Source organism: Hyla sarda, chromosome 5 (assembly GCF_029499605.1).
Source record: "Hyla sarda isolate aHylSar1 chromosome 5, aHylSar1.hap1, whole genome shotgun sequence".
In the NCBI taxonomy this organism is placed as follows: Eukaryota; Metazoa; Chordata; class Amphibia; order Anura; family Hylidae; genus Hyla; species Hyla sarda.
In genome coordinates this window covers 207,251,233-207,270,923 of record NC_079193.1, presented here as the reverse complement: position 1 = coordinate 207,270,923, position 19,691 = coordinate 207,251,233, and the positions used below count along the sequence as shown (strand labels likewise).

Sequence of the window (19,691 nt, the reverse complement as noted above, 5' to 3'; positions counted from 1 at the left end):
AAGCTGTAGGAAAACTCACTTCTAACCCTTCTTTTCAGCGCCTGACTTGGACAGAGACCAAACGTTCCAGGTTGGAGCACGAGCACACGATGGCATGGAAAACAGATTGGCCGGAAAAAGACAAGCTGAGAGCATTCTGGAATGAGAGCAAGAAAAGCTGAGAGTAGAGAGAAAGATGTAAAGTGCAATTCAGTAAGGGCAACAAGGAAATGGAGAATATTTGGAGGAGACAGGGAATGACAGCACTTTTATAGATTTGAAGAATGTTCTCAGCCAGCTTTTAACTCTCCAGTATTGGATCAACATGCTCCATCGGTAATCTGGAACGTTCGGATTCAGTCATACAACAGCAGCTTGAAAAACTAACATCATAGGGTATAGAGATACCTAAGCTGACATCTCTCTATGCAGGAATAAAGGAAGAAGGCTCCAGTGTTTTTATTGTGCTTCATCCAAAATAGTTTAAAAATAATTAAAGGGGGTTGTCTGGGGGTTAGAAAAAAATATCTATGCGGTAGCATTAAAATGAAAAAGAAGCAACACTTGCCTTGAGTCCATGCAGCTGCTCCCAGTCCTGACTCATTGCCGCTACTATTTGGGGATTAGTCATCCCAACAAGACACAACCCCGCTCACTGCTCTGGCCAGTGATTGGTTGAGCAGGCTAGTTCCTGCAGAGATGTGCACCAGGAAGTAGCAGAGATTAGCTGCTACACATTAGCAGCAGGGGGCTCGGAGAAGTTGAGTATTGCTTACTATTTTTACACTAACACTGGAATATATATATATATATATATATATATATATATATAAAAATTACCCACAGAGAACACCTCTAAGTACATATGTGTATACAAGGGTTAATTCTCTATTTTGGCTCTACACCACTTAGGATTGTCTCTACACTTAAACTTAAAACCAACAAATATCTAAGTTTCACTTTTAGTAGTTTCTCAATTACAGTGCCTGGTTCACACGAGTCTCACTTTTACTAACATGAGCACTGCTCGCACACACCTTTAAATTGGGAATCTAAGAATGGGGTGAAAATGGATGCAGGTCCTATGGAAAATTTTAGCAATGTTATGCCATGACAATTATTTGGGGGTTATAAAAGCGACAAGAAACCATCATATTGGGGCTCTGTGCAACACTGCAACAAAACCGTGCAAGTGTTTTCAAGTTGAAGCTACCTATTGCCTATGGCTGAGAAAGGAAAGGCAGGCACCAATGCTGGGATGTCAGGGGTTAAAGACACAGCGTGGGGAGTGGAACAGCGCAGAGGTTATGAATGAATATACTTCAGGGGGTGCCAATCAAATGTCCAGAAATGTATATGCAGTATACGAGTAGAAAAAAGGTAGATTGCCCTCACCCAATTATGAAGTCAAAACGTCCTCTTTATTAGAACATCGTTAAAACATGTCGAGGGAGAGGGTAGAGAGACGCGGTCAGCGTGAGCTGACCGCGTCTCTCTACCCTCTCCCTCGGCATGTTTTAACGATGTTCTAATAAAGAGGACGTTTTAACGTCATAACTGGGTGAGTGCAATCTACCTTTTTTCTACTCGTATACTACCTATTGCCTATGTCTGCATGCTGGATATCCCCCAGAGCCGCTGCCCCCTCCCCATGTAACATTGTATAGCTTCCTATATCTTGATGTGTTGTTCCAGTTTACTTTTTTGCTTCATATAGATTTGTATTTGGCTTTATAATTTAAGTAAACCAGATCTATTCACTTAGCTATTGTGTCTGAACCAATTTATTCAGTTTATGTGAAAAACACAACAACTAAAAGCATTTCAGCTACCTCACAAATAGTTGCGGTGTCTTTTTAAAGGAAAAAATACTATGGCATTTCACAAGACAGTAAACGGAGCAGAGATTACCATTACCTTCTTGAAGGAATTCTACTCATCTGTGGCTTATCTTAGCTTTGATGTAAAATATTAGCTAGCCATGAAATAAAATCATAAACACATGCCAAAGGCTATGCAAACTTTCCACAGCCATTTAGAATTTAAAAGGAGCATACAAACCCAACCTGGTGTTAATGCTTTGCTTATTGCCAACAAATCAGCTACATTTTAAAAGAAAAAGTTGATATTTCACTCAATCTACCAGAGGAAATTTTTATAAAGGCCATGCAAGCAATCTACGGTTCACCTAGGAATATCCATTTGGACCTCTTGACATTCCTAACATGTGTATCAGAAATAACATTATTTAAAACTTATGTTAAACTTTTTTTCTAAAGAATGTTTAAATTTTTTATTTTTGTTGCATTTTTCAAGTTACGTTTACTATCTATATTTTAAAATATTGCTAAGTTCACATTGCTATTATGCTCCGTACAGTTCTGGGTCTGTTCGGCTCTTTTTTCCCCCCAAACAGCCTCCAAAATGGGTCTAAGCACAACTGACTCCACCGAGTCCTGAAGGATCTCATTGACTTGAATGGGGTCAGTCTTGGATAAGGTCGTTAACAAGAAAAAAAAACAGTACATGGACTATTTTTTTCTCCCAATGTTTTGACAGAATTGCTGACTGAGCTCCATATAGTGAATCCAAAGAAGAAATTGGTCTCCGGCTCCCATAAAAAGTTAACCCCTAAACGACCCAGGACGTACCGATATGTCCTGAGTTGTCTACCTTTCTATAACGCGGGGCTGGGACCTGTGGCTAATAGCGCGTGCACTGATTGCAGTGCCGCACGCTATTAACCCTTTAGACGCGGTGTTCAAAGTTGATCGCCATGTCTAAAGTGAAAGTAAGCTACCCCTGGCTAGCTCAGTGGACTGTTCGGGCTGGAGGACACGTGGAGGATCCCCTACCTTCCTCCTGCGTGTCCGATCGCCGAATGACTGCTCAGTGCCTGAGAACAAGGCATGAGCAGTCAAGTGGCAGAATCATTGATCAATGTTATCCTATGGGATAACAATGATCAATGTAAAAGATCAGTGTGTGCAGTGCTATAGTCCTCTCCAGGGGGCTATAACATTGCAAAAAAAAAAAAAAAAAAAAGTGAAAAAAAAAAAAATAAAGTTTAGATCATTTAACCCCATTCCCTAATAAAAGTAAGAATAACCCCCCTTTTACCATTTAAAAATAAAAACATTGTAAATAAAAATAAACATAGGTAGTATGTGCGGAAATGTCCGAATTATAAAAATATATCATTAATTAAACCGCACAGTCAATGGCATCTGCTCAAAAAAAATAATTCCAAAGTCCAAAATAGCGTATTGTCAGGATTCGGCAGGCTGATGGTGGATCCTCTGTGTCAGAGAGGGATTGGCGTGGACCATACCGGAGGACCGGTTCTAAGTTGCTACTAATTTTCACCAGAGCCCGCCGCAAAGCGGGATGGTCTTGCTGCGGCGGTAGCAACCAGGTCGTGTCCACCGGTAGCGGCTCAACCTCACTGACTGCTGAGACTGGCGTGGTACAGGAGGACTAGACAGAGGCGAGGTCAGACGTAGCAGAAGGTCAGGGCAGGCAGCAAGGTTCGTAGTCAAGGGCAACGGCAGAAGGTCTGGTAACACTGGTAAGGGCACTCACAAAACGCTTTCACTAGGCACTGAGGCAACAAGATCCGGCAAGGACAGGAAGGGGAAGGGGTTTTTTATACACATGGAGAAGGGAAGCTAATTGACACTGATTGGGCCAGGCACCAATTAGTGGTGCACTGGCCCTTTAAATCTTAGAGAGCCGGCACGCACGCGCCCTAGAGAGTGGAGCCGCGCGCCAGGACGCGACAGCCGGGGAACGGGACAGGTGAGTAGATTGGGATGCGACCCGCGGGCGGGCGCGTCCCGCTACGCGGATCGCATCCCCACCGGCAGTGACAGTGCAGCGCTCCCAGTCAGCGGGTCTGACCGGGGCGCTGCAGAGAGGAGAACGCCGCGAGCGCTCCGGGGAGGAGCAGGGACCCGGAGCGCTCGGCATAACACGTATTTTTTGGTCAGTTTTTATATCATGGAGAAATTAATAAAAAACTATCAAAAAGTTCAATCAATACAAAAATGGTACCGCTAAAAACAGTGTAAAAAATGAGCCCTCATACCGCCCTATATGTGGAACAAAAATAAAAAAGTTCTAGGGGTCAGAAGAGGACATATACATTTTCGTGCATGTAGTTATGATTTTTTTTTCAGAAGTAATACAAAATCAAACCTATATAAGTAGGGTATCATTTTAACCGTATGGACCTACAGAATAAAGATAAGGTATAATATTTACCGAAAAATTTACTGCGTAGAAACAGAAGCCCCCAAAAGTTACAAAATGGCGTTTTTTTCTTCCATTTTTCGCACAATGATTTTTTTTCCCGTTTCATCGAAGATTTTTGGGTAAAATGACTGATGTCATTACAAAGTAGAATTGGTGGCGCTAAAAATAAGCTATCATAAGGATTTTTAGGTGCAATTTTTAGATGATTTTTAAAAAGTAAGGAGGAAAAAACTAAAGTGCAAAAATGTAAAAACGCTATGTCCTTAAGGGGTTAAGTTTATTAGAAGGTCCTTAACCTGTTAAGGACCCAGGGCGTAAACTTACGCCCTGAGTCCCGGTTCTGCGATATAACGGGGGGGGGTCACACGGTGACCCCGCATCATATCGCGGCGGGCCCGGTGTCATAGTGAAGCCGGGACCCGCCGCTAATAGCGCACGGCACTGATCGTGGTGCCGCGCGCTATTAACCCTTTAGCCGCGCGCTCAAAGCTAAAAACTAAATTAAAAGTGCCCGGCTAGCTCAGGGAGCTGTTCGGGATCGCCGCGGTATAATCGCGGCATCCCGAACAGCTGTAGCACAGGAGGAAGGTCTCTTACCTTCCTTTCTGCAGTCCGATTGCCGAATGAATGCTTCAAGCCTGAGATCCAGGCTTGAGCAATCAATCGCCGAAAACACTGATTGATCCATTCCTATGGGGATGCATCAATCAGTGTTAAAGATCAGTAAATGCAATGTTATAGCCCCTTATGGGAGCTATAATATTGCATAAGAAAAGTGTAAAAAAAAAATCATTAACCCTTTCAATTATCCCTTCCCCTAATAAAAGTTTGAATCACCCGGCATTTCCATGAATAAAAAAAAAAACTGTGTAAATGAAAATAAACATATGTGGTATCGCCGCGTGTGGAAATGTCTGAATTATAAAAATATACCGCTTTTTAAACTGCACGTTCAATGGCGTACGCGCAAAAAATTTCCAAAGTCTAAAATAGCGCATGAATAAAAAGTAATCAAAAAGTCTGATCAGAACAAAAATGGTACCGCTAAAAACTTCAGATCACGGCGCAAAAAATGAGCCCTCAAAGCACCCTGAACACAGAAAAATAAAAAAGTTATAGGGCTCAGAAAATGACAATTTTAAACGTATACATTTTCCTGCATGTATTCATGATTTTTTTTTCTGAAGTGATACAAAATTAAACCTATACAAGTAGGGTATCATTTTAACCGTATGGACCTACAGAATAAACATAAGGTGTCATTTCTGCTGAAAAATGTACTGCGTAAAAACGGAAGCCCCCAAAACTTATAAAATAGTGTTTTTTCATCAATTTTGTCGCACATTGATTTTTTTTCCCGTTTCACCGTAGATTTTTGGGTAAAATGACTAATGTCATTACAAAGTAGATTTAGTGACGCAAAAAATAAGCCATCATTTAGAATTTTAGGTGAAAAGTTTAAAGAGTTATGATTTTTTAAAGTTAAGGAGGAAAAATTGAAAATGAAAAAAAAAAAAAACGGAAAAAGCCCGAGTCATTAAAGGGTTAAAAACATGGAGTGCGAATCATATCCAAAAAATATAAAACCAATGCATCCTCGAAACGCCGGCACATTTCAAACTGTTAACAGACCTTAATCATGGCATGATTAAGGCTCTTCTAATAAACTTAACTTTTTAAGGGAGCCGGAGACCAATTTCTTCTTTGGATTACCTGCACTGAGACTCAGCTGAGTTGTCTGCTGCAGCTTCCATTACCAAGACGCCAGCGTTGCCGCGATTGAAAGTTCCACTGATTCCTCTACATGTGATGAACTGACCATTTTTACTATATTTACTCTATATAGTGGAGCCCAAAAGAGGCCTAATCCTGAATTATTGCAGTTTTCATTCTGCAAAATAGGCTGACCCTTCCTGTTCTGTAGAGAAAACAGTCTCCTCAGTAAAATTACAATAAAGGGTCGTCAGATCAGGCCATTCACAATAGACGATGGTCAGTGCTCAACCTCACTCCCTCCACCTCCTAAAACAATGACCCCTGCACAGGTTACAGGGCATGCCTTCAGTATAGTCTGCTCCAGTCTATTGTTTCAATTGTTCATGGGGTTTATAGGGTTTTCTTTAAAGCACAGTTCTAAAGGCTGGGCAGAAATCTCCATAATAAATATGACTGCCTTCACAATAATGTAAAAAAAATGAAATAAAACCAAGAAAATAGAAAAATAAACATTTTCAATAGTCACCTTTAAGGGTGTCCTCCTTCCCCTCCCTCCACAACCTTACAGTCTTCAAACCCCACTCTTTCCCCTTTACTTTTTTTCTGCGTCTGTAATTATCTCCTTCTAGGCCATGCAAATTTACAAATCGAAAATAAATTTTTTTGTGGAGAATATTTACACAAGATGGTTTTGAAAGTGCATTTGAAAATAATTTTTTTTATACTTGGTATAGAAAAGAATACTACACTAAAATGCTATAGTCTGCAAACCTCATAAAGAAACAAATTCAAATGAAATCTGGAAGGAAAAAGTACTAAAAAAAAAAAAAAAAAAAGGAACTTACAGGGAGGGAAGCAGTGTGGAACATAAGGGGACTTCCCTTTTCAGGACAAGACTAATTCTTATGTTCTCTCTCTACAGTAATGCACACATAAAATTACAGGCAACTTGCAACTTTACAGTGACTTTCAGCTTTTAAAGGGGTTATTCAGCATAAGGTGATTTTAGTATGTACCTGGCAGACAGTAATGGACATGCTTAGGAAGGATCTGCGCTTGTCTTGGGCTAAATGGCTATGTTGTGAGATTACTGTAACACTGTGGCTAGCTTTTTGTGAACTTGAATTTCCTGTTTGACTTCATGTTTTTTTGACTACAAATCCCATAATGCCATTTTCCTCTCTCCCACACATTAGCCACCCCACCCATTGAAACAAAAAACCTGTGGTTTTCAATCAGGGTGCCTCCAGCTGTTGCATTACTTGCAGATTGATCCCTCCACCCATTGAAGCAGACAGGCCCCCTGTCATCAGCTGACTAGTGAGTCAGGTCTCGGCCACATTGCAAGCTGGGAAAATTCCGAGACAACAGTCATTTTGTATGCTGGTAAAAATAAATAGTGGGGTGAAAATCACATAAGAATTGTGAGAAAACCATCACACACAGGTACAGACACTATATTATGGACTACACTAACTTTACAGTCCCTGTAGCATAGTCAAATAAAAAAAATTCCTGAAATACCCCTTTAAATCTACATTTGTAAGTGGAGATATCTAAAATGGAACTGATGTGCAAGCTAAGTAAGAGGGAATAAACATTCCTAAGACTTATTCTACATGCAGCTTTTGCTGAAAACTAGTCACGAAACCTGTTGATAAAAGGCAAACTATCCAGAAAACACCACAAACAAAAAAAAAAAAACAATAGCAGCCAAGTACATTACACATTATCTAAGCATGTTTTGCCTGTAATCACGTCCCACCATATCATTTTGAAAGTTTCCATAGTGTTCCTTTATTGGAACATATGCAGTGTATTCGGGGTAAACATCAATTGTTGGAGCCCTCAAACTGCATTTTGACAAGCTAGGCGTCCTAAAAAATATGATTCCTATTGTTTCCAAAGTAGATTAGTGCACCATGTACTTAATTAAAGGAATGCACGGGTTAACTGTATGAAGGAAAGGAAACTGAACTCTATTTTTAGAAAGGAAACATAAAATATCTCTAAAGTAAGCCAAGAAAACAACAGTCAATGAATGTTTTAGCATAAAATTCATTAGAGATATATTAATTGTAAAGAAGACAAATAAACACATACATACCTACTAGACTATAAAACAAGCTCCTTTCTAATATTAAGCAATTTCCTCTCTAACCTCTCCATTTACAGATCTGAAATAAGCCAGTCCTTTAAACCATTTAGAGCCGCCTATAGTCACATTCTCCAAATACCAAATTACATGTACCAGAGTATAGCAAATTATCATATGACTGGCTTTTCTAAATAAAAATGATTAGAGGTTATAGGGAAATCTCTCTGCACCAATCCACGCCCCTCGTGATGTCACACCATGCCCCCTCGATGCAAGTCTATGGGGGTGGGGGGGGGGGTGGTACCCCTTTAACAGGTCACATGGACCATGTCTGTCCAAATTGGAAAACTCCTTTAAAATTATATTATTTAGAATTTCCAGGCCATATACAGTGAAACATTTTGAACAGATGCTGATTTTTCTTTGAACTGGATCATGTATGGCTGGCAACACTTCTGATCAGATCAACTGGACTGAGCATACAAAACAAGAAACCATAAAAAGAATAACAACAGTTCCTTTTGTTCTGATTGGATATAAAACTTCAGACGGTCAAATCCTTATTCAGTAGTCTTTAGTAGGGGAAATTTACAGTTTGCCAGTAGTATGCAAACACTGACTTTCTCTCCCTAACTTCTCTGGCCAATGAAAGCTTATAACCCTCTCTGCTTTGCCATAACATAGTGCTGGAGAAAGCACACTGGACTTAACAGGCTGGCACTGTGCTGGGCTGATGAGTAACACAGTACAGTACTATATGGAATGTGTAGGAAGAAGGGGTTACTGATACACTGGGTTTGCAAAGTGCTGTGTGAGCAGCAGCAGGATCACGGCAAGGAAGGGTTTACAATAAGTACAGGGCTGCTACTCTTGCTGCTGCTAACAAAGTAAAGGATATTACTCAGCAGCACGGTGAACAAACAGTAGAAGGTACACTGGTATTTACATATAGGAAAGCTGCCCTAAGGTCTATGGGTGGTGAGAGATGAGAGAGACACCTTGATTTACCTTTCAGGAACAGTGTGGATCATCATCAGCAGGCTAACTTGTTCAGCTTGCAGGTACACAGATCAGACTACCCCCCAACTCCTGCACACAGCACATCCCATCCCCGCTATTTGTTCTTATCTGTTACTAGAGACACATTTCCCTTGACAACAAGCAGTGAACAGCAGATTGCAGGGAAGGAGAAACCTAAGGCTTAAAAGTTGTTGTTCTAGGGTAAGATGTCATTTTTGGTAAATTAAGTGATAAATATGTAAGGAATCACATAGGAAATTTGGGAAAAGGGGGGTGATTTAAACTTTTAATAAGGAAAGGGTTAATGTATGTGTTTTAAAATTATTATTATTTTTTTTTTTTTACACTTTTAGTTCCCTTAGGGGACTTTTAGGAGGCATCATCTGATTCCTCATACAGATCAATGTGGTTCCATAAAACCACATTGATCTGTGTGCTCTGCGCTAGATTGATAAAGCCTGGTCCTGCCAGGCTTTATCATTCTCAGCGCAGGAGCCGGCATGGAAGGAGATTTTATCAATGAGGCTACCACCACAGTCGATCGCCCCCCCACGATTGTGTTGTGGGGGGGTGATCCACCCCACTGGACCACCAGGGACGGGATAAAGACACCTTTAGACGCTGCTGTGAGCTTTGACAGCGGCTATCTAAAGGGTTAATAGCCGGCCGCAGCATGTCGGTTATTAACGCTGGCCCCCACATACTTTACCATAAAATGTATGGCACAACCAAAAAAATACTATTTTTGTGGGGAAATTAAAAAGAAAACATTGGAAGGTTTCCTTTTCACGCTGTACAATTTACGGTAAAAATGACATGTGTGCTATATTCTTTAGGTCAATACGATAAAAATGATATCCATGATTATATACTTTACTATTACTGTTGAGCTTAAAAAAAAAAAAAAATCGCAAACTCTTTAACCAAATTAGTATGTTTAATATCCATCTATCTTGAAGACCTATAACTTTTTAATTTTTCTGTATAAGCGGCCGTATGAGGGCTATTTTTTTGCGCTGTGATCTGTACTTTTTATTCATACCATATTTGCATATATAAAACTTTTAATCCATTTTTTGTCAATTTTTTGGGGAATAAAATGTTATAAAAAAGCAGCAATTTTGTACTTTTTTTTTTACATTCACGCCGTTCACCGTACGGTATTAACATTATATTTTAATAGTTCGGATATTTACGCACGTGGCGATACCAAGTATGTTTATTAATTTTTATTTCTTTTTTTACAATTTTAGGGGTGAAATGGGGATTTTTCCCATTTGTTTTTTTTTTTTTTTTTACTTTTATTTTAAACACTTTAATAGTCCCCATAGGGGACTATTTATAGCAATCATTGGAATGCTAATACTGTTCAGTGCTATGCATAGAGCATAGCACTTATCAGTGTTATCGGTCATCTGCTCTGGTCTGCTCGATCTCGTGGAAGGCACCGGAGGCATGTGAGGGGACCCCTGTGCGCAGTTCTGGATGACCGGATCACCGCGGCAACCCTGCAGGCGATCCGATCATCCATTTTAGTGACCGCAACACTGCAAATGCCGTGATCTGTATTGATCATGGCATCTGAGGGGTTTAATGGTGGACATCCGTGGATGTCGGCCATTACCAGCGGTTCCCTGACTGCTATCAGCCGCCGGGACCTGCCGCGCATGACCCAAGCATCACTCCGTAAATGTACGTCCTGGTGCGTTAAGTACCACCTCACCAGGACGTACATTTACATCCTGCATCGTTAAGGGGTTAAAGAGTTATACAAAATGACAAAGCAATTTTGACAAAAACTGCAATGACATTTTTTGGTCATCATGACAAAGGCATTTCAAAACGAATAGCTTGGGCACCTACCCTTGAGGTTCCTGGACAGTCTTGTTTTCCACCTTTTGCTCACATTCTTTAATCATGGAGCTTAAAATAACCTGACAAAAAAGACAAAGTACAAAGATCAGAACATTGTTGAACATTGAATTACGTTTGTTTATACGGCTTTCTTTACACCTTCTTTTATATGTCTCCATGCAGGTAGCTCCTGATGTATAATATAAACGGTGGCTGTAATGGGTGCCTAACAGTGGAAGTCATAGTTTTGCAACATCTGGGAGGTCCACTGGACTATGATGTAGTGCATATATTGAAATTATGCTTTAACAAATGCTATCACTAACAGACTATTATCCAAGTAAGGCTGGGTTCAAACCACGTTTTTGCAATACAGTTCCCTATCAGGTTTTTGATTAAAAAAAGGATTCCTCAAAACCTGACTTAACTGTATCAAAACGTGTGTACAAATTTTAATCCGTATATGATTGAAAAATTATGTCCGGTTCCATCCGTTTTTTAAGAAAAAAAAAATTTATACGTTTTTAACTTTTCACTCTATTATGAATAAAGTTTCACTTGCTTGATTGAAATTCCAAGAAAAAAACCTGTGCAAAGTAAAAAAACATATGGTGAAGACCGTACGCACATATGGTTCTATACAGTTCCCATTGACTCCCATGTAAAAAGAAAAAAAAAAAAAAGTATACTTTTCATTACGGTTTTTCACCCGGACCAAAGACAGTGGTAGGCTACAGTTTTGGGTACAGGTACGGGAAAAAAAAAAACTGACAAAACCGTACAAGATGCAAAACTGACACAACCAGATGCATCTTTTGGCATATGGTTTTCAATGGAGAGTCAATGCATATGGTTTTCAATACGGTCCCGTAGGGCTTTCAAATTGAAACGTATACAAGAACTGTATTGTGAAAACGTGGTGTGAACCCAGTCTGAAATATAAAGGAATCGCGGCACCACCGGATCATTAAAAAAAAAAAAAAAAGCTGGGTGTTTTTATTCACCAATGCAGTTACAACTTTTCGGCAGTTCGGTTCTGCCTTTTTCCATTACCTGACAAAGGGAACATAGAACTACTGAATCATTGCAACTGCATTGGTAATTAAGTGCAAAAATCTGTATGCTTTTAATGATCTGGTGTTGCTAAAATTCCATTTTATTTTACTTTGGTGATCTGGGGCCCAGGAGGTCAAAGGCAGATAATATGTGCACCTGACTGAATGGAGTAGACTACGGAATTGATAAGTGGACTTGGTGGTACTGTTTCAAGACTATTTTTGGCTATCACAGACTATTATACTATTTTTTTTTTTATGGGATCCCATTTATGGAATAGCATAGTCTACAATGCTATTTCCTACTTCATTTTTTGCTGTATCCTAATGAAGGCCAAAGGATACTTTTTTGGCCTCTGTTGGGCGAATATAAGCAAATACACACATTTAATGTGTATGTTGGGGCCTTTTATGGTGCACATGCTAAACATAGATAGTACACATGCTAAACCAAGTACGACTGTCAAGAGATGTAATGCTTGGCCTCAAGTTGACAAATTTAATCTTGGAAACTGATTAGGCAAACTTCTTAAATGGCAAATCAATCTGTAGGAACACCTACATACTTTTACTTAACACATGAAAAGCCTATAAACATTAGAAATGTTTTAATAAGAGATTATACAGTACATATGTTAAGAACAATAGAAACGTGTTGGAATGAACAGTAACTGCCCTATCAAGATTTGTCTAGAATATATGTGTGCAATAACTCCATCATACTATCTACTTAAAGGGGTAATCCGGCGCTAAGACATCTTATCCCCTATTCAAAGGATAGGGGATAAGAGCCTGACCGCGGGGGTCCCGCCGCTGGGGACCCCTGTGATCTTCCACGCCGCACCCAGTTAGAATCAGCCCTCAGGGTCTGATTACTGGCGATCATGGGGATGGAGCATAGTGACATCACGGCTCCGCCCCCGTGTGACGTCACGCTCCACCCCCTCAATGCAAGACTATGTCACGTCCCCTCCATAGGCTTGCATTGAGGGGGCGGAGCGTGACGTCACACAGGGGCGGAGCCGTGACATCACTATGCTCCGTCCCCGTGATCACCAGTAATCAGACATGGAGCGAGCATGCTCCGGGGGCTGATTGTAACGGGGTGCGGCTTGGAAGATCACGGGGGGTCCCCAGCGGTGGGACCCCCGCGATCAGGCATCTTATCCCCTATCCTTTGGATAGGGGATAAGATGTCTTAGCGCCGGAGTACCCCTTTAATGCTGCGCTAGAAACAAAGTGTGCATAAAGGAGTAACTGAGGCAATGCTGCAATAACGGGCTTTATCCCACTATATCACAGGGACAAGGGGTTCTGAAGAGAAAGAAAATCACAGATCCCCCATAACTGGAAGAAGTGAACTTCCGAATTATTTCCAAATTACGAATGTCCACCTTCCCATGAGAGAACTGTGCTTTGTGGTTGAGGACTAGGAGGATGGAGTTCACTTCCAGTATTTGTTTTAATAAACCACACTACTTGAGTAGATATTATGTCAGTGTTCACGTATGATAATAATATTAGCATATTTTTAGAATGGTGCAAAGGGGAATAAGGATTGATATAGAACATACAACCTCCTACAATTGGGTTATTATCCAACAAATATTAGTTTGGTGCACTACAACTCAAATATATAATTCCAAAAACATATACTCAAATAGAAACTTATTATTAATAGTTATAACAATTCACAAACACAATACATAAACCGGGAATAAAAATTGGGTCATTAAGGTGGTTCCCTGTTTATGTACAGTTTATATGAATTATTAAAACAATAAAAATGTATGTTCTTAAATGCTAAACATTGATGTTAGACATAACATCACAATTCAACCCCAAGGGAAAATCCATGTCAACCCATACGTATGTACTAAGCCATATTGGTATAATTTCACCTGTGCAAGATCTTAAATGCGTATATCTAGAGAGTGTTCTGTGAATTTGCCCGAGAGAGAGGGTGGTTTGCAACAGAAGTCAACACTGTCACTGTTTAATGTACACCGGACAGTATTTGTACATGCAACAGATGGAGCAAGTTAAATGTACAGTATCTTAAATATTGACAGATTTACAACTCCCATTAGGGATCAGCTAGAGTGGAAAGAGACCACTGTTATAGCAGTTTATCAACTAAAATCCATTGTTATTATCTATAAGCCATAAGAAAGTCTTTCTGCAGTCAAAAACAATACGCACCATCAAAACCTCTGCTTTGTGACGTTTTGCCTAACCAACCTGCATCAGTACCTTCTGCATTGTCTACTCAATTAATTGCTGTTTGTTAAAGAAGTCGACTTGATTTCCAGGATGGTGAACCCAACAAACCAATTTTACGGTATCGTGATCCCTACATGTAACATTTACCGTATATACTCGAGTATAAGCCGAGTTTTTCAGCACGATTTTTCGTGCTGAAAACACCCCCCTCGGCTTATACTCGAGTGAACTCCCCCACCCGCAGTGGTCTTCAACCTGCGGACTTCCAGAGGTTTCAAAACTACATCTCCCAGCAAGCCCGGGCAGCCATCGGCTGTCCGGGCTTGCTGGGAGTTGTAGTTTTGAAACCTCCGGAGGTCCGCAGGTTGAAGACCACTGCGGCCTTCAACATCATCCAGCCCCCTCTCACCCCCTTTAGTTCTGAGTACTCACCTCCGCTCGGCGCTGGTCCGGTGCTGCAGGGCTGTCCGGAGAGGAGGTGGTCCGGAGAGGAGGTGGTCCGGTGAGGAGGTGGTCCTGTGGGATAGTGGTCCGGGCTGCTATCTTCACCGGGGAGGCCTCTTCTAAGCGCTTCGGGCCTGGCCTCAGAATAGTCACATTGCCGTGACAACGACGAAGAGGTGCGTTCATTGCCAACGTACTTCTGCGTCATTGTCAAGGCAACGCCTCTATTCCGGGCCGGAAGCGCGGAGAAGAGGCGCCCCCGGTGAAGATAGCAGCCCGGAACCACTATCCCACCGGACCACCTCCTCTCAGGATCACCTCCTCTCCGGACAGCCCTGCAGCACCGGACCAGCGCCGAGCGGAGGTGAGTACTCAGAACTAAAGGGGTGAGAGGGGGCTGGATGATGTTGAAGGCCGCAGTGGTCTTCAACCTGCGGACCTCCGGAGGTTTCAAAACTACAACACCCAGCAAGCCCGGACAGCCGATGGCTGCCCGGGCTTGCTGGGAGTTGTAGTTTTGAAACCTCTGGAGGTCCGCAGGTTGAAGACCACTGAGGGCGAATGATGAGAAGAGGATGATGAAGGGGGGTGGGGATGATGAAGGGGGGGGGGTGTGGGATGATTACAAGGGGGGGTGTGGGATGATGACAAGGGGATGATGAAGGGGGGATGTGTGGGATGATGACAAGGGGATGATGAAGGGGGGATGTGTGGGATGATGACAAGGGGATGATGAAGGGGGGATGTGTGGGATGATAAGGGGATGATGAAGGGGGGATGTGTGGGATGATAAGGGGATGATGAAGGGGGGATGTGTGGGATGATGACAAGGGGATGATGATGAGGATGTTAATGACGGGTCTGGATGATGACAGGGGGGGGATGAGGTATTTCCCACCCTAGGCTTATACTCGAGTCAATAACTTTTCCTGGGATTTTGGGTTGAAATTAGGGGTCTCGGCTTATACTCGGGTCGGCTTATACTCGAGTATATACGGTATAAGCATTTTCAAATAAAATTTTATTCAATAAACTATGTTCTGGTGAAATTCACTCCACACCAGTGGAAAACAATTGTTTTCAAATCAACTGGTGCTAGAAAGTTAAACAGATTTGTAAATTACTTCTATATAAAAATCCTAACCCTTCTAGTACCTATAAGCTGCTGTATGCTCCAGAGAAAGTTATGAAATTATTTTCTGTCTGACCACGGTGCTCTCTGCTGCCACCTCTGTCCAGGTCAGGAACTGTCCAGAGTAGTAGCAAATTCCCATAGCAAACCTCTCCTGCTCTGAACAGTTCCTGACATGGACAGAGGTGTCAGCAGAGAGCACTGTGGTCAGACTGAAAATAACTATATAACTTCCTGTGGAACATACAGCAACTGATAAGTACTGTAAGGATTAAGATTTTTTTATAGAAGTAATTTACAAATCTGTTAAACTTACTGACACCAGTTGATTCGGAATTTTTTTTTTCCCCACCGGAGTACCAATTTAAGCATCTGACCGTATAAAACATCGGGGAACACAATATTGCACATACAGTGGATCAGCCTAATGCTGTAGTTTTGGTTGTACCAATAAAAATGAAATTATGAATGATTAAAAATTAACACTTTGTGACAAGGCAAACCCAACAGAAAGTAAACGAACTGTAGCACAGACATTATGGTAGGGTGCTACACAGTATTGCATTGCAGTTCTTGGCAGAATGGAACATCATTACTACACATTCAGCATCCCAATATATGATCCCAACAAATATAACTATAACTCTCAATCAAAATAGGATGTGGGCTTAGACAAGATTACTTACCTCATGTTCAGGGGACAGATGTTCCATGTCAACACGTAGACACCTGAGACCCGGTAGAAAATGATTTACCATAAGCTCTTCTGATATAACTGATATTTAAGTTAAGGTGTTCAGCAGTTTATTAAATATATAAATATTCATCAATCTAAAACTTAAAGTTTACCTCTAATGCTGCCGTCACACCCCCTCCCATAGACATGAATGGAGGCGGCATGGCGTAACATCACGTCCCCAGTCCCCGAAGTTTCCGAAACTGGAGATTTAGCACGTAAATAGAATGCGGGTGCTGCAGGGAGATCGCGGGGGGGGGGGGGGGGTCTCAGCAGCGCCCCCCCCCCCCCCGATCAGACATCTTATCCACTATCCTTTGGATAGGGGATAAAATGTTTTTGCCCGGAATACCCCTTTAACTAAAAATAGTAGATATGGCAAAGAAATAAAATAAACTGGCAACGTAAGATAACAAAAGAGGAAGGTGTCGGGAAGGAAGCAGTTATTGATTGACACATCGGTGGAACTTCTCCTTTGTAGGCACAAGCCTGCCATTTATAATACAGAGAGAATCAAAAGTCTTGCATAACTCACTAAGCTAATTTTAAATGTAGTGTCCAGGAAGTCTGTGGCGGCAACACTTCTCATACAAAACATTAACGTTTCCTGTAGCACAAGACAGAATTATAACACTGTTGTCTGCATTGGAATCCTTGAGCGGAGTTCTAGCTGGTACCACAGAATGATGCTGCCTAGTTGTTTCTAATCATGGTTATTATAATTGAAGGAATGATAAAAAAAAAAGGGAACTACCGTATTTTTCGCCGTATAAGACGCACTTTTTCTTCCCCAAAACTGGGGGGAAAAAGTTGGTGCATCTTATACGGCGAATACACCCCTATCGCGGCGGTCTCTGCAGCCATCAACGGCCGGGTCCCGCGGCTAATACAGGATATCACCGATCACTGTGATGCCCTGTATTAACCCTTCAGACGCGGCGATCAAAGCTGACCGCCGCATCTGAAGGGAAAGTGACACTAACCCGGCTGTTCAGTCGGGCTGTTCGGGACCACCGCGATTTCACCACAGCGGTCCCGAACAGCCCGACTGAATAGCCGGGTTAGTGCTTACAGGACACCGGGTGGGACCTTATCTGCCTCCTCGGTGTCTTCTCCGTTGAGGAATCCCCTGTATGGCCGGCGCTCTCCTTCCTCGACGGAGAGTGAGGATACCCGGCCGGCAGCAGAGACGTTCTGGAGCGACGGGGACACGTGAGTATTACCTCCTATGCAGTGGTCTTCAATCTGCGGACCTCCAGATGTTGCAAAACTACAACTCCCAGCATGCCCGGACAGCCAACGGCTGTCCGGGCATGCTGGGAGTTGTAGTTTTGCAACACCTGGAGGTCCGCAGGTTGAAGACCACTATTGGGTTCAAAATCTTTATTTTTTTAGATTTTGCACCTATAAATTGGGTGCGTCTTATACGCCGGTGCGTCCTATAGGGCGAAAAATACGATAAATGTACAAAAAAAAATGACTGCTAAATTAATTGTATGCACCATACAGTAAAATACTTTTTTGATAGCACATATATATATGGAAATTCCATAGAGTGAATGGTGCAGCAGAATCCCTTGAAAACAATGGGAGGCTGCTGCACTGTATTTTCCAAGAGGAATTAGTAAATACATAGTGTGGACAGGCCTTTACTGACATGGCAGTTTATGTCTGTCTTTTAGATCTGAAAGGTAGTGGCAGGGCCCCGCTGCACAGTGATTATTGGCCAAAAAGGCTCAGCAATCAGCAGACAAATGAGTAAATGCTAGTTCAACGGGTGATCTCATAATTTTACCCATCCAATAAAGAAAAAATGAATAAAAAATAAATGCGCTGAGTATGAGTAGCAGACAATGATGAAAGTGAAGGGCTGCAGAAACAATCCAACCATCATTTGTGTGACCTAGAGAAATTTCTGGAAATTTTGAATCCATTGGAAAAAAAAAAAAATGTATTTCCCTGGGAAAAAATTAAATTTTTTGTAAACACTGAAAAAATGCAAAGTGGAAAAGTTTTATCATCAATTGAAAATCATTTCTATATTGGTTTTACTGAGGCGGAAAATAAAACCAATTTACAGCTAGACTCAGAAAAATAGGCAAACATTATCTGTGATGGGGATTTATTTTTATCTGACTATGCTACAGGGGCTGTAAAGTTAGTGTAGTTTATAATTAAGAGTCTGTATCTTTGTTTGCTGGCTGGTCTCACAATTCTTATGTGATCTTTGCCCCAATGTTTTTTTTTTGTCAGCATACAAAATGAGTGTTCTCTGCGCTTTTCCCAGGCTGCAGTGCAGCCTGAGACATTAAATAGTTGGTCAGGTGTTGAAAAGGAGCCTGTGTGAGGTGCAATGGGTGGAGTGACCGCTGGGTGGAAATGAGATCATTCTCCAAAGGACTGAAGGAATTGTAGTTTACAGCACAGCTTGCATGCAAGGCAGCTCAGGTGTGCTGCCAAGCGTGGGATGGCTTATGTGTGGGAGGCATAAAAGTGACCTTCCACTTACAAACAAGGGATACTGGGACTCATAGTTGGAGGGAGAGAACTCCAACAGGAAATTTCACAAAAAGAAAGCAGCAGTGCTATGGTGGACTCAAGCAGCCATTTAGCCCTAAGACAAGCACGGATCCTTCCTAAGCATGTTCATTACATTAGGCAAGTACTAAAATCTCCTAATGGTGGATAACCCCTTTAATAGGAATCAGATAGATAAATGTTAATTAAGGACAATCTGAGAACAAAAAAAAAAAAAAAACTACAGTACTGTAATATCAGTCACAACCAAACTAAACAAACTTTTTTCCTGCAGCGCCCCTAGAGACAAAAATAAAAAAAATTACCGTAAATAGCACATTCTCAGTGTTTGAATTGTATTCCAGGATTTGATCTCCAGTGAGGCAGGAGAACTTACAAAAATTCTAAGATATCTTTCATAAAGGTCTAGATGTTATATAGTTTAAATACTATCTTATAAAACCAAATTTATCATTATAAAAGAACATCTTCCATACTACTTTTTGTTTTGTTTTTTCTTAAATTTTTCCAGGGAATTTTTTTTATTCCCCCCAATTTTTCAGGTTTCCAAAGCATTCCCATCTCTAGTGTGGCCCTGCCTGCAAGTCAGTTGAATTGTGTAAAGGCTCTATAAACAAGCAACAATCTAACCAGGAGGAGATG

General features: G+C 41.4%; 1 protein-coding gene across 6 annotated transcripts in view; it reads right to left on the bottom strand.

Moving 5' to 3' along the window:
• The window catches only part of RELCH (RAB11 binding and LisH domain, coiled-coil and HEAT repeat containing), a 173,100-nt gene that overhangs the window by 1,260 nt on the left and 152,149 nt on the right, over nt 1–19,691 (bottom strand). For 5 of the 6 annotated variants that reach the window (XM_056520987.1, XM_056520988.1, XM_056520990.1 and 2 more), the window contains 2 exons: nt 16,462–16,550; nt 10,931–11,001 (listed from right to left, as the gene is read on the bottom strand). In XM_056520987.1, the coding sequence (XP_056376962.1) occupies nt 10,931–11,001; nt 16,462–16,550 (160 nt within the window). Of the gene's footprint in view, nt 1–19; nt 137–10,930; nt 11,002–16,461; nt 16,551–19,691 lie in introns of all 6 variants that reach the window. The other variant, XM_056520991.1, reaches the window with a different exon arrangement.